This window comes from Dasypus novemcinctus, unplaced genomic scaffold (assembly GCF_030445035.2).
Source record: "Dasypus novemcinctus isolate mDasNov1 unplaced genomic scaffold, mDasNov1.1.hap2 scaffold_274, whole genome shotgun sequence".
NCBI lineage: Eukaryota > Metazoa > Chordata > Mammalia > Cingulata > Dasypodidae > Dasypus > Dasypus novemcinctus.
The window spans coordinates 134,300-146,840 of NW_026688239.1; the positions used below are offsets into that span (position 1 = coordinate 134,300).

Sequence of the window (12,541 nt, forward strand, 5' to 3'; positions counted from 1 at the left end):
CGTTTGTCATTTGTCTCTTCCTAATTGTTTTCAGGGCGAGGGGCTGGTGCATCTGATTCCAGCAGCTGGGGGGTCCACCCTGAGATGCTGCATAACCTGGAAAAGGAAGGCAGACATCAGGGAAAGAGCATAGGTGGGTGGAAGCCTGCTCCCTCCCCCTGCTCCCCCAGCTCCCTCCTGGGGTCCCCACCTGGTCAGATGTCCTAACCCAGAGCTGTTAGGAAAAGGCACAGGGCAATGCAGACCCTGTGAACGCAGGTGAGTAGGTGAACAAGTGGGCAGGGCTCTGGCAAGGAGGCACAGGGCCCCATCTCTCCTCTGCCTCCCCCAGAAAGCCCCTGCCTGGGACCTGTTACCGTCCAGAAGCCCTGATACCCCAGGTGCTCCACCCCCCCACACCCCACCCCCAGCCAGGGCTGCCTCACTGCCTCAGGGCTGTCACAGGACAACTCACTGTGGTTGAGTCTTGTATTTCTTCTCACTCACTCTTCATGGACCCTTTTGCGTCTCTGGTTTCCTCTTGTTGGGATGCTGTCTCTCAGCATCAGCCGAATCATTCATTTATTCCTTTGCCTTACACATGTTCACTTAGGACCTGCTACAGAGTCTGATGCCTCTGCTCCGGGTGCCTATCTTCAGGCTGTGCTGGGGATGGCCAGAAGGGTAGTGACCCGCCACCTCGGCAAACGGTGAAGCTATCTCACAACCGCCACAGTAACAGTGCTGGAGCTAACATCCCTGGAAGGTTTTCTACCCATCGGGACTCTTCTGGGTGCCTTGTAAGTGTTAGTTCATTTCACCCTAACTGGGATCTTAGAAAATAAGTACTTTCCTTATCCCCACCTTATAGATGAGAAACCGCAGCACAGAAGGGTTCAGAGGCTTGTCCAAGGTCACACAGCTACTAAGTGGCAGAGCCAGGATCACTGTAGCCCCACACAGTCCAGGGCTGTGGCAGATGCCCGGGGCTGATGGTGTCACGGGGCTAGTGATTCAGGAATGATGGCGTCGTGAGTCTGCAGCTCCAAGCTGTTTCCAAGCCCTTTTCTGTCTGTGGTGCTACCTGATCCTCCCAATCTCTCCTCCAGTTTGTTGGGGCAGCCTTTTGGGAGGCCCAAAGGCCTCCCCCAGGGGTCCAGGATCCCACTGTGAACCCATGGGAGAGGTGAGCTGAGCCAGTGCTCTCCATGGTGGCAGCTGGAGGATGTGGAATTGGACGGGGACTTGCAGGGGTCGTGGCCTGGGGAAGAGCCAGGCCCCATTTCCAGTCAGTGCAGGTGCAAATTGGGGTGCATGGGCCAGGGAGCCTGGTTCAGAAGGCCAGGCCGAGTCGGAATTTTATTCTGTGAACATGGCATGCCAGACAGCCCACCAAGTCACTCCCCATGTCAGTCCAATGACCAGGGTCCCTGGCCCTTGTAGGCGGCTGCCCTTGTCCCTGAGTGCGTTCCTTGCCTCTTCCGTGTCCCCAGGAGTGAGCATTTCTGAGAAGTCCCAGCCTGTCCTCACTCGGACAGGCAGCTGTGGGTAAGTGTGTGGCTCTTGCCAGCAGGGTCTGAGCCTGGCCACGACCTCGGTGGCCTCCTGGGTGGCAAATCCTACCCGGGGTTCCTGCCAGGTGCCACGTGGTTCTGCAGAATGCCAAGGTGGGCCATCTTTTCCCACACCTAGCTGGTGTTTCTGTTTATTGTGGGAGGTTCTCTGCCCTCCCCATTTTCTGCCCAGCAGCCCTTACCGATGGGATGCAGCACCCTGGAAGGCCTCTGCACCAGCCAGGAGAGGCATCTGGGCTGCAAATGACAGAAACCCAAACAAACAGTGGTTTGAGAAGGACCTGTTTTAAGCTGTCCCAAGGCAGTTATAGCGGCTGAGAGGAGACATCCAGGCTCTTTGAAGCATCTCCATCCCATCTTCTTGCACTCATGTTTTCCCAGCTCCTGGGTACCTGGTGGCTATCACATTTCCAGGGGGAAGGAAGAGGGTGGCACTTACACCAGCAACCCGCATTTACATCTCACCAGCCATGCTGTGGTAGCCCCATGTGTTGCCAGGAGTTGGTTAGTGAATTTCCTAACCAAATAGGGCTCTGTTGCTAAGGAGGAAGGGAGAAGGGCCATGGGGAGGCCAGCATCCACGTCTACCAACACCTCCTGGTGTTTTTTGATTTGTCCTATCATTCGGCAAATAATTATGAGCCCCGATGGATGCTGGATGTATTACTTTTCTTTTTGCTCCCGTAACAGATGACCACAGATTTAGCAGCTTAAAACAACATGTGGTCACCCCTCGGGCTGAAGTGTGGTTTGCTGGCCTGGCAGGGGAGCAGCCGCGGCAGGCCAAGCCGCTGCCCCCATAATAGGGTGGCTGGTCGGACTCACCGCCACCCCTGAAGGGAGCTCGGCATGGGCGCAGAGTGCCCTCGGGTCTCCCCTTCTCGGCAGCCATGCTTCCGCGGCCACCCCTCCTCCCGGATGGCGCCACACGATGCCTGTGGGGCAGCACCCTTCTTCTTTCTCCCTGCGCAGGCGCAGGGCGGAAAATTCCAGTCTGCCCTTTTCCCTCCCCCCGACAGCAGCAACAGCCAGGCGTGGGCGGGAAACTCAAGTCTGCCCTCCACCCCAGCAACAGCAGCCACCAATCCCTAAACCCTGCCCATTCCCCCAGCAACAGCGACAGCCAATCCCTAACCACCACCCCTCCCCCGTCCAGTACCGCCCACTGATCTTTTGCCGGCAACCAATCAGAACAGGGCGTGGCTTCGACCAATCAGCCTTCCCCAGCCCCTATAAAACTGTTGCCTCTCCCTCAGTAAAGTGGATTTGCGTGTTTACCTTGTCTCCGCGGTAGTTCTTCTGCCATGTGCCCTCCAGTCCTGAGAGCCCCCGACAAGGGCCTGGCCTCCCTTGTCCCCAGTTCGTTGCCTGCTTCTCCGGGCGACCCCATCAGCCGAACCGCGCAACCCCTTGTGAGACCGATCCCTCGTCTGCTGCCGGACCGACCCCTCGTCCCAGGTGGGACCGACCCTTCGTCCCAAGTGGGACCGACCCCTCGTCCAGAGCTGGACCGACCCCTCGTCCGCAGCCAGACCCCACCCCTACCGACCGAGCAAACCGTCGCACAACACACATTTATTATCTCCGTTGGCATGGGGCAGAAGTCCAGCACGTGGTTGGACCTTCTGCTTGTGGTGTAACAAGACCAGAGTCAGGGTGCTGGGAGGGAGGGAGGAATCTGCTCCCCAGTTCATTCTGGCTATTGGCAGAATTCAGTTCCTTGCAGTTGTAGGACTGAGTTCCCTGGCCCCCTTTGTCTTCCAAGCCGGTACAGTGCATCAGGTCCTTCTGCTGCTTTGAATCTCTCTGACTTCCCCCCTCTGCTGCACCTCCCTGACTGAGCTGGGGAAAATTCTCTGCTTTTAAAGGACTATGTGATTAGATTGGGGCCCCCCCCAGACAATCTAGGGTAATCTCCCTGTTTTAAGGTCCATCACTCTAATCGCACCTGCAAAGTCTCTTTGGCCCTGTAACATGTCACAGGTTCTGGGGGCAAGGGTCTGGACTTCTTTGGGGGCCTCCTGGTATACAGCTGTGGCCCAAATCAGACAGTCCCCAGCCCCTTGGAGCTAGATGCAAAGCATTAAGGACAAACAGAAATACAGTAACACGGTGGGAAAGGCCTTGAAGGACCTGTCAGAGCCAGAAGCTCCAGGGGCTTCCCCGGGGAACAAGCCAGTCAAAAGGGGAAGAGTGTGGGCAAAGAGCATTCAGGGCCCAGGCTCAAGCCAGGAGCAGGGCACTTAAGCGCGGCATACCCAGACTCAGAGAGGAGGGGAGGGTGATGCATGTCTGGGGGGTGGGAGGAGGCTGGCAGGGCCCAGGTCATCCAGGGCATGGCAACAGTGCTGCCACTGGAGCCAGAGCTGACAGCTACTGGCAATTCAGCTGCTCGGGCCTGACAACATCCCAAGGCAGACAGTACTATCACCCCTAAATTACAGATGGGGAAACTGAGGCTCAGAGAGGTTAGTCAAGTGTCCAAGTCTTGTTAGAGGTGGGCTTGAGAATCATATCAGCTCCTCAGATGGAGCTGACTGCTATGTCAAAAATGCATTGAGAAAGGGTAAGAGTAGATGCCAAACCACGCCAAACCTGTCCTGGCCAGGGACATCTCCCTTATGCTACATTTGCAACCTGAAAGTCCTGGTGGCTTGCCTGCGTGGTCACAGGCTTTGCCAGACCCCAGCTTGCACCCACTTCAACTATGGCAGACAGAGGACAAACCAGGGGTTGGCTCTTGAAGCTTCTGCCCTATTCCTCACATCACTTCTGTGTCCCTTCTGCCACATGTCACATGGCTAGGGGGTCTGGGAAATAGAGTCCTCCCCCCCAGGAGGAGTGGTCTACCATGGGGTAAGAGCAGCGATCCAGGCAAAAGGTGACATTAGCTAGCTCAGACTAAAAGTGCTAGTGGTAGGGGAAGAGGACAGCAGACAGAGGGCCATTTCATTGGCAGACAACCAGGTTTAGGAAGGGAGGTAGGTTGTGCATTCAGGTTTGGACATAGCGGGCCGGCTGCTGGAGCCAGAGGAGTGCCTTGGGCTGGAGACATGACATGGAGGGCCACCGGTGCATTCAGGGAAACATGTCCTAGGCACAGATGAGACCGTGGGGGTAGGAGAGTGAAGAGAGAAGTGGCTGAGGGCCCAGCCTGGAGGGACCCAACATGTCCAGTACAGGCTATCTGCATAAATGGTCCTGGGTCAAAATGGACCCTGGAACTCCTGCGTGGAGGTGGGGCAGGTACTACATCATTGCCACCATCAACACTTGTGCATGCCTGCCATCTTAACTGGATGGCACCTGCCAGAGACGAGACCAAGAACAGTTCTTCCTGGGGATCTCTTAGTACTGGGCAAATGCAACATGCCCCCCAAGGGTCTAAGAGAGGCCAGCCTCCCAGCGCAGTGCCAACCAGGGGGTATCCTTCGAGCTGGGAGCCCTCTGCCCAAGGATGGCTGGGTCTGCAGGCTCATCCCTGCGCTGGCCAGGCCAGGCTGTAACCTGGGTGCTGCCTTGTCCTCTTCTTGCTGTACCATTGCTATTTTTATTCATTCATTCATTCATTCACTCACCCTTTCATTCATTCCCTGCCTCTTGTGTGCCTGGCACTGGCTAGGTGCTGCCTGAGCTCTCAGTTAGTGGAAGTTAAGTAAAAAAAAATCACCAAGGGTGTTCCTGGTGGATTTGACTAGGGTGGGGCGACAAGGCTTCCTGGAGGAGCAGACTTTCCAGAGATGACTGAGAAGTAACCCAGTTAAAGGGGGACATGAGGGATGGGAACACGCGGTAGCACTGAGGCCCCAGGGAACTGAGCACCTTTGGGGCAGTGTAGGTGGGAGATGGAGCTCTGTCTGGGCCTACACCCTGTATCTTGCCCCTCTCCTCAGGGCCTCCCAGCATCCATGTCTCATCTTGAAGAGCAGGGATGCAGGGAGGGCCCCGTCCTTAACTCACGTGCACAAGCGCACGCTCGCAGGACGGAAGCACCCGGAGAGTTGGCCGATTGGCAAGAGACGCTGTTACCTCGGATGGGCGGGGGGAGGGGGCATCTGTCCCGTTAACCGCAGCATCCCACGCCTGGTGCAGTAAACTGCAGTGACTAAAGGAAAGGATCAGCAAAGACGGGTGGCCTGGAGAGAAACAGGCGAATTTCCAACCGCAGCGCACAGAAAGGCTTTGAGCGCGCGCGCCGGAAGGACCAGCTCTTGCGGGCGGGGCCCTGGAGGCAATGGCGTCACGGGGCGGAGCCGCGTCCTCGCGGGGCGGGGCGGGGCGGCGCGGGGCGGCGCGGGGCGGGGCGGCGCGGGGCGGGGCGGGGCGGTCAGCCGCGGGGCCTCGCGAGGGGCGGTGCCCCGGCGGGCGGTGTCGTTACGGGGGTGCGGACTGGCAGCCGGGCCGGGCGGAGGGCGGGGCCTTCGCCGGCGGCGACGTCACGCGAGGGCGGAGCCTTCGCCAGGCTCGGGGCGGAGCGGGGCGGTGGTCACGTAGCTCAGGTTCCCGAGCTGCAGCCGCTGCGCGTGGTGGTGCTCGGAGTCCGCTCAGTGTGTCCGTCCATCCGCCATCATGCCGATGTTCGTCGTGAACACCAACGTGCCCCGCGCCTCCGTGCCGGACGGGCTCCTCTCCGAGCTCACCCAGCAGCTGGCGCAGGCCACGGGCAAGCCGGCTCAGGTGGGCCGGGAGTGGGCGGGAGGAAGGGGTGTCCGGCGGGCCGGGGCGCTGGGGACGGGGTGTTGGTGGCTCGGGGATGAGACTCCGGGCTAGGGCCAGGGAACGGGGAATCGGCCCGAAGGGCCCCGGGGCCGGCGAGGTGGCGCGGGCCGGCTGACCCTTCCCCGCCCGCAGTACATCGCGGTGCACGTGGTCCCGGACCAGCTCATGGCCTTCGGCGGCTCCAGCGAGCCGTGCGCGCTCTGCAGCCTGCACAGCATCGGCAAGATCGGCGGCGCGCAGAACCGCTCCTACAGCAAGCTGCTGTGCGGCCTGCTGGCCGAGCGCCTGCGCCTCAGCCCGGACAGGTGCGTGGGCCCCGGAGGGTGGGGGGCGCGCAGCCCACGAAGGGGCGTCCCCGCCGGGGCGCAGCCTGCTGAGCCCACCTTTCCCCCTCCCCGCAGGATCTACATCAACTACTATGACATGAACGCGGCCAATGTGGGCTGGAACGGCTCCACCTTCGCCTGAACGCCGCACCGCCCTACCCGGCCCCGCTGTCCACAGTGTTCCCTGCCCGCCCGGCCCCCACGACCCCCACTTCCCGTCAGGAGAAATAAACGGTTCAGAGACCACAATGGTTCCGGGCTTCCTTGAGTGGGGAAGGGTTGGGGGCAGGGCTTCTAGGGACAGTGAATGGGGAACTAAGGCCGGGAGGGACGGAATTCGCCCGAGGAGGCCGTCGGGTCAGGGCCACTATGGCCAGCTCGAACCTCCTACCCTGGAGTCCTCTCTGCGGCCACCAGCCTTTTTCAATTACTGGTATGTGGTGGGGGTGGGGCGAGGTTGGCAGCCTGCCCTGGGCTACACACCCAGGAATCAAACTCTAGTCTGAGCCTTAGTGGGGGACGGAGGGCAGGAACTGGGAGCGCCACCACGTGGGGAGGGTTGGGGCGGGGCTGGCATGAAGAAGGCGGGGAGGGGCGGAAGGCAAAATCTGATTGGCCAGCAGGGCCTGGGCTTTGGGGGCAGCTTGCCCTCTTCCTGATGTGCAGAGGGTAGCCTGGGGGAGAGTAAACCCCCCTTTAGCCGTCACTGCCAGCCTGGTACCTCAGTTTCTTAATATGGAAAATCCCTTTTATCCTGCCAGGGACTTGGGGACAGTTTTCAGGTGTGCGGGTGGGGGAAGATGTGCAGGATGCAGAGTTCCTGGGTTATACCATGCTGCCCATTCCCCAGACCGAGCGCCTGGACTCTGCCCACTCTGGGCCCCCAGACCCTTACCACAGCAATTCCTGAACATGCGCCAGCCAGGCTTGGTGTTTCCATTGATGTCACATTCTGTGTAGAACAGCTCTGGGAAGCCTCAGAGGTGGCCAGCCTCCACACCAGGACAGGATGGAATGGGTGCCCAAGCTGGATGTGATGGGTCTCCTGGCCCTGGGTTTCCTTGCACCAAACTCAGGGGCTTTGGGTGTGTGTGGGTGTAGTTTCAACACTTCTACTTGGACAACAGGGGCCTCAGCTGCCACCTTCCGCGTGTGCTGTGCAGCTCACCCAGGCTTTGGGCCACAATTCCTCACCACCCACACCCCTGGTAGCAACTCCGTCCAAGCACTGTGGGGATTCAGCTGGGACCAGCACCGGGGCAGCTAAAGTGAGGGGTGTATTTAGCAGCTTGCATGGCGTGGGGAGTAGGGGGGGAGGCTCCTTGCCATCTAGGGGTGTCCTACAGGGGGAAGGGGGGCTCAGGAAAGGTGGGGCCTGGATTCCTACTGTGCCTGATCAATTGACACTCTTCGCTCTTCCTCAGCCCCTGTGAGAACATTCTAGATGGAAGACAATTTTCAAAGTTCCACGGAATTTAAATTTGCTTTTGGAAACAGGCTCTAGGAGAAAAAGGGTGCTTGCTTCCTGGGCTGAGCTTCTACCTGGAGCCTATTTCCATTGCTCGGTGGAGATGGAGGCTGCGGGGTGTGTACAAGCTCCATCCTTGCACTCTCATGGTCTACGCGGCCAATTGTCTTTGCTACCCCATGGGGCTTAGTGTGGCATCAACCAGCTAGGACCAGGACGATGCAGGACCTCCAGGCAGCCCAGCGTGGGCCCAGGGCCCTGCTGCGTCTGTTTCCAGGTGTCCAAACCATCCCTCCCTCTCCATGGCAGCTGGAGGGCAGCTCCCCAGAGGCCGCCGCCTTCTTGGTAGTGTGTCCTCTAGGGCTATCTCATGGGGCTGCCCACTCTGGCCAGCTTGCCAGTCGGCTTGCCTGAAAACTGCCTTGTTTTTCCCAGTCTCACAGGAATCCATGTCCGTGGGGGGACCCCCCATCCCCCCGACCACCTTCACCAGTCAACTCACTGGTCCACACCCATCCCGCCTTGGGCAGGAAGGATATACTTTTTAGGAGGGCAACAGGGGAAGGGGGTGATGTTTACAAAGAGGAAGGAGAATCAAAACTCAAGAAAGTGGAAAGGTTGGTCAACTCAGGCCGAGACAATGCCACTTCAGCAGGGAGAGACCTCTGTTCTGCCAAAGTCCCTGCAGCAAGACGTCAGCTTAAAACACCCCAATACCGGGGCTTTGCTCCAGCAAACCTTAGGTCCCATTCAGTTCTTGGAGGCAGGGATTTGGCACCTCATGGCCATTCCATGCTGAAGATATACTGGGGCGGGGGTTCCTCATCTCAGCCTGGGCTACGACTGGTGGGCTCCTCCTCATGGACTGAGCCCCAGTCCCTGGGCTGGCCCTTGTTCTGTCAGATGCTGTCCTCTCAGCTCCCCTGGAGACCCACCCCCTACCAGCCACCTAAGGCTTTGCTCAAGGACTGCCCCCACGTCCCCCAGTTTCCAACACAACCTCTTTCCTCTGCCCTGCACCCCCAGGAGCCTGCCTTGGCCACCAGGGGGGTCTAGTCCAACTCCCTCATTTCACAGATGAAGAAACTGACGCCCAGGTCCCCTGCTGTGCTGTCACCCACATGGCCCCAATTCACCTCCACTACCCCTGTGGGAGCTCCTGTCTGGGGTCTCAACCTGCACTCAAGTCAGAGTGCTGGGCATCTCCAAGATAGTGGCTCCTTGGAGTCCAAGGAGAAAAGGACCTGGACCTGTTGGTCACACGCCCTTGCTCTGTCCTGCCCATTGTGCTACCAAGGGCCACCCAACAACCCCTATGCCAGGGTCCCTCTGCTTCCCTATCCCAGCTACCCCCTGCCAGCCCTACGTCCTCCGAAGCCTGGGCTCCCCCACGCATAGCTGCCAGTCTTTTTTAAAACCCTCTGGGCCTGCAGGATGGTGGTCAGCCTTCGAAACTCATTTCCAAATGATACCTGACATGAGCTGCAAGTGGGGGGGCATAATGTCACCTGTTTGTCCCTCATCACTCCCCTGGTAACATGGCATCTGCTGGGTGACCCTGAGTCCGCTTCAGAGGTGCTATTCTTTCTACATAGAATGCCTGCCGTGCCACCTGCCCAGGCCCAGCACTACATCCACCTTTCTGGAAAGCCTTTGAGGCCACCTTGTGTGGGTTCACACCCACAGGTCCCTACTGCTTCGGTCCAGGCTCTGTGAGCTGGGGCTTCTCTCCCTGGGTCTCCCCAGCAGCTTGTAGATGTCAGATGGACCCAGCTCTGTCATCTGTGGCCCCAGAGGCCACCCAGGCTGGTACACTGGTCCACTCTGCAACTCCGGCAGATGGCCTTGCTGGCACCCGAGTGTTGACTTGCCCCCAGGCCTCCCATCCTCCACCTCTGTCCCACCCTCAGGCACACCTTGATTGCAGAGACCCCTTTGCCCTCTACCCACCCCCAGCCTCCACTGGAACCCCTTATCTCAAGGCCTGCCTCTGCTCTGATTCCCCCACAGTGCTCTGAACCCAGCAAGCTTCTGTCAGGAGATCAGGGCAAGTCCCCACCTCACTCCCTCTCCGGGCCTCAGTTTCCCCCATCTGTGAAATGAAGGGATTCACCAGATGTTCTTCCTTCCTTCTCCCAATATATTGAGTCTAAACATAAGTCGCTTAGCCATGGAGATTGTGACTGGGACATATCACATCCTCAGGTGACACCTGTGGGAGGGGATGGAGAGGGTAGATGGCCTTGTGTTCTATTTGTGTCCTGATAAATTCAAACCCCTTGCCCACTCCTTCCTCGGCGGGGCGCTGTTGACCCTGACTTCTGACAGCCTTGATGGTGAGGTGGACAGAGACTATGGACCAGGGATGGAGCAGGTGCTGCTGGGGGCAGAAGGCCTGCAGGGTGCTAGGAGGAGGCCCCAGAGGAGAGCAGACCTCAGGAAAGGCAGCTGGATGGATCACCCCACAACAATCACAGGAGCTGGCTGGTCGATCACAGGGGGCCCCCCTACCATGTGGTTCTAAAGCAGAAGTTCAAAATAGCCCAGACCCAAACCTCAGGATCAAAACAGGTTTTTCAATGATCTGAGAGCCATTCAGCTGATCCAAGGAGCTTAGAAAGTTTCCAATGTTCCCAGGCAGCCGCCAGTGTCTTCCTGGACTCGGCACCCCACTGAGGAGCTAAGTGTTGGGCCCCCAAAACCGTGTTTCTGGCCATCAGCAGCCCATCTCGCTCCCCACTTCCCAGCTGAGTAGTTGTAACCCCAGGTCCCAGCCCCCCAGGCCCAAAATGGGAGTTCTAGGTCAGGAAAACAGTGGCTCAGCTGTGGAACAGGGCCACATGCAATCCCATCCTCTCGGAAAGTTGAGCCCTGGCACCCCAAAGGTTGCTTCCAGGTAAGCTGGGCACAGCACACCTCACATCTGTGTTTGAAGCCCATATAAAAGAAAAAGATTGTCAGCTCTCAGAAATTGGCTGTCCCCTTGCAATTTCAGATGGAGGCTCAGTCCCACCCAGAGATACTCTCATGGGTCTAGCCCCCCAAACCCAGCCAGACAGGGATCCAAATCCAAAAGCTACAAACAAGAGGTTTCTTCTCCCAGGTTCCCCAGCCCCTGGTTTCTTGCATATTTAATGTTACCCATTTCTCTCTCTTTTTTTTAAGATTTATTTATTTACCTTTTTTTCCCCCTTCCCCTCCTCCACCCTGCTGTTTTTTGCTCTCTGTGTATTGTCTTCTCTAGGATTCACCAGGATTCGATCCTGGAGACTCCTGATGTAGAGAGAGAGATTCCCGTCAATTGTGCCACCTCAGTTCCTGGTTTCTGCTGCACTTCACCTTGACTCTTCCCTTGTCTCTCTTTTGTTGAGTCATCATCTTGCTGTGTGACTCATTTGCACAGGCACTGGCTCACCACATGGGCACTTGGGCTCACCATGTGGCCACTCGTGTGGGCACAGGCGCTGGCTCACCACGTGGGCTCTTGCGCGGGCACTGTCCCACCATGCAGGCACTCGCACGGATGCTGGCTCACTGCGCAGGCACTTTTTCTCTTCTTCTTTTTCACCAGGAGGCCCCAGGGATCGAACCCAGATCCTCTCATATGGTAGGCAGAAGCTCTATTACTTGAGCCACATCTGCTTCCCCCATTTCTCTTTTGTTAAAAAAAAATTCTATTGGGCTTACTTTTTCTTTTTTTGCTTACATTTTGAATAGGCAATATATTTACATGGCTCTAGTTCTAAAGGGTCCCCAAAGAGGAGTCTCCCTCACATTTCCCCTTCACAGGGCAAACCCTTAGTGCTCGAATCCTTCTGAGAGATATTTTATGCTTACTCAAGTAAATATGTATAATGCCCCCCTGTCCCCCTGCTTTTATTCACAAATGGTAGCATATTTGACCTGTGTCTGCACCTTGTTTTTTTTTTTTACTTAAAAATCTCCCCCAGTTTGAAGAGTCTCCATTATTCCCTTGCCAGGCCAGGTCAGAGTCCCTTTTAATCAGCCCTTATTCGTGGACATTTGGGTTGTTTCCAGCCTTCAGCTTCCAACATTATAATTTCTCATATGTGCAAGTTTATCTGTAGGATAAGTTCCTAGAAGTAGAATTGCTTGGTCAAAAGCAATGCCATTTGTTAGAGGTCAGGTCTACGGGTTTTCCCAGCAGGCCTGGGAGGCTGTCCCAGGCCAAGTTTGACTTTTGCCTGTCTGATGGGTAAAACTGCTTTTCTGTCAAGCTAAAAGGGTTTCACTTGAGACTGAGCATCTTTTCGTCTGGTGAATGGCCATTTCCTATTCCTTTTCTAATGAAATCCTCCAAGCCCACTTTTCCACTGGATTGTTTTGTTGTTGTTTTTTAAGGGCTCTTCATATACTAGAGAAATTAGGCCTTTGCCCTGAGTTGTAAATGTTTCCCCCAGTTTGTCATCTGGCTTCTAACTTTGTGGGTGTGTTCTGGAGACAAACAAAAAATT

The 12,541-nt window shown here is 57.2% G+C and overlaps 1 protein-coding gene across 1 annotated transcript; it reads left to right on the plus strand.

Moving 5' to 3' along the window:
• Positions 1-6,002: 6,002 nt before the first annotated feature.
• On the plus strand, positions 6,003-6,847 carry MIF (macrophage migration inhibitory factor). The gene is made up of 3 exons (XM_004466413.5): positions 6,003-6,230; positions 6,405-6,577; positions 6,674-6,847. Exons 1-3 carry the CDS (start codon positions 6,123-6,125, stop codon positions 6,738-6,740), a joined length of 348 nt encoding a protein of 115 aa, XP_004466470.1. The 5' UTR covers positions 6,003-6,122; the 3' UTR covers positions 6,741-6,847.
• The last annotated feature ends 5,694 nt before the right edge of the window (positions 6,848-12,541 follow it).

Excerpts from the sequence above, each read along its gene's own strand:
- MIF (XM_004466413.5), top strand. The coding sequence starts at position 6,123 with ATGCCGATGTTCGTCGTGAACACCAACGTGCCCCGCGCCTCCGTGCCG. Across the intron at positions 6,231-6,404 it reads CCACGGGCAAGCCGGCTCAG|TACATCGCGGTGCACGTGGT; the intron begins GTGGGCCGGGAG and ends CCCCGCCCGCAG. Across the intron at positions 6,578-6,673 it reads CTGCGCCTCAGCCCGGACAG|GATCTACATCAACTACTATG; the intron begins GTGCGTGGGCCC and ends CCCTCCCCGCAG.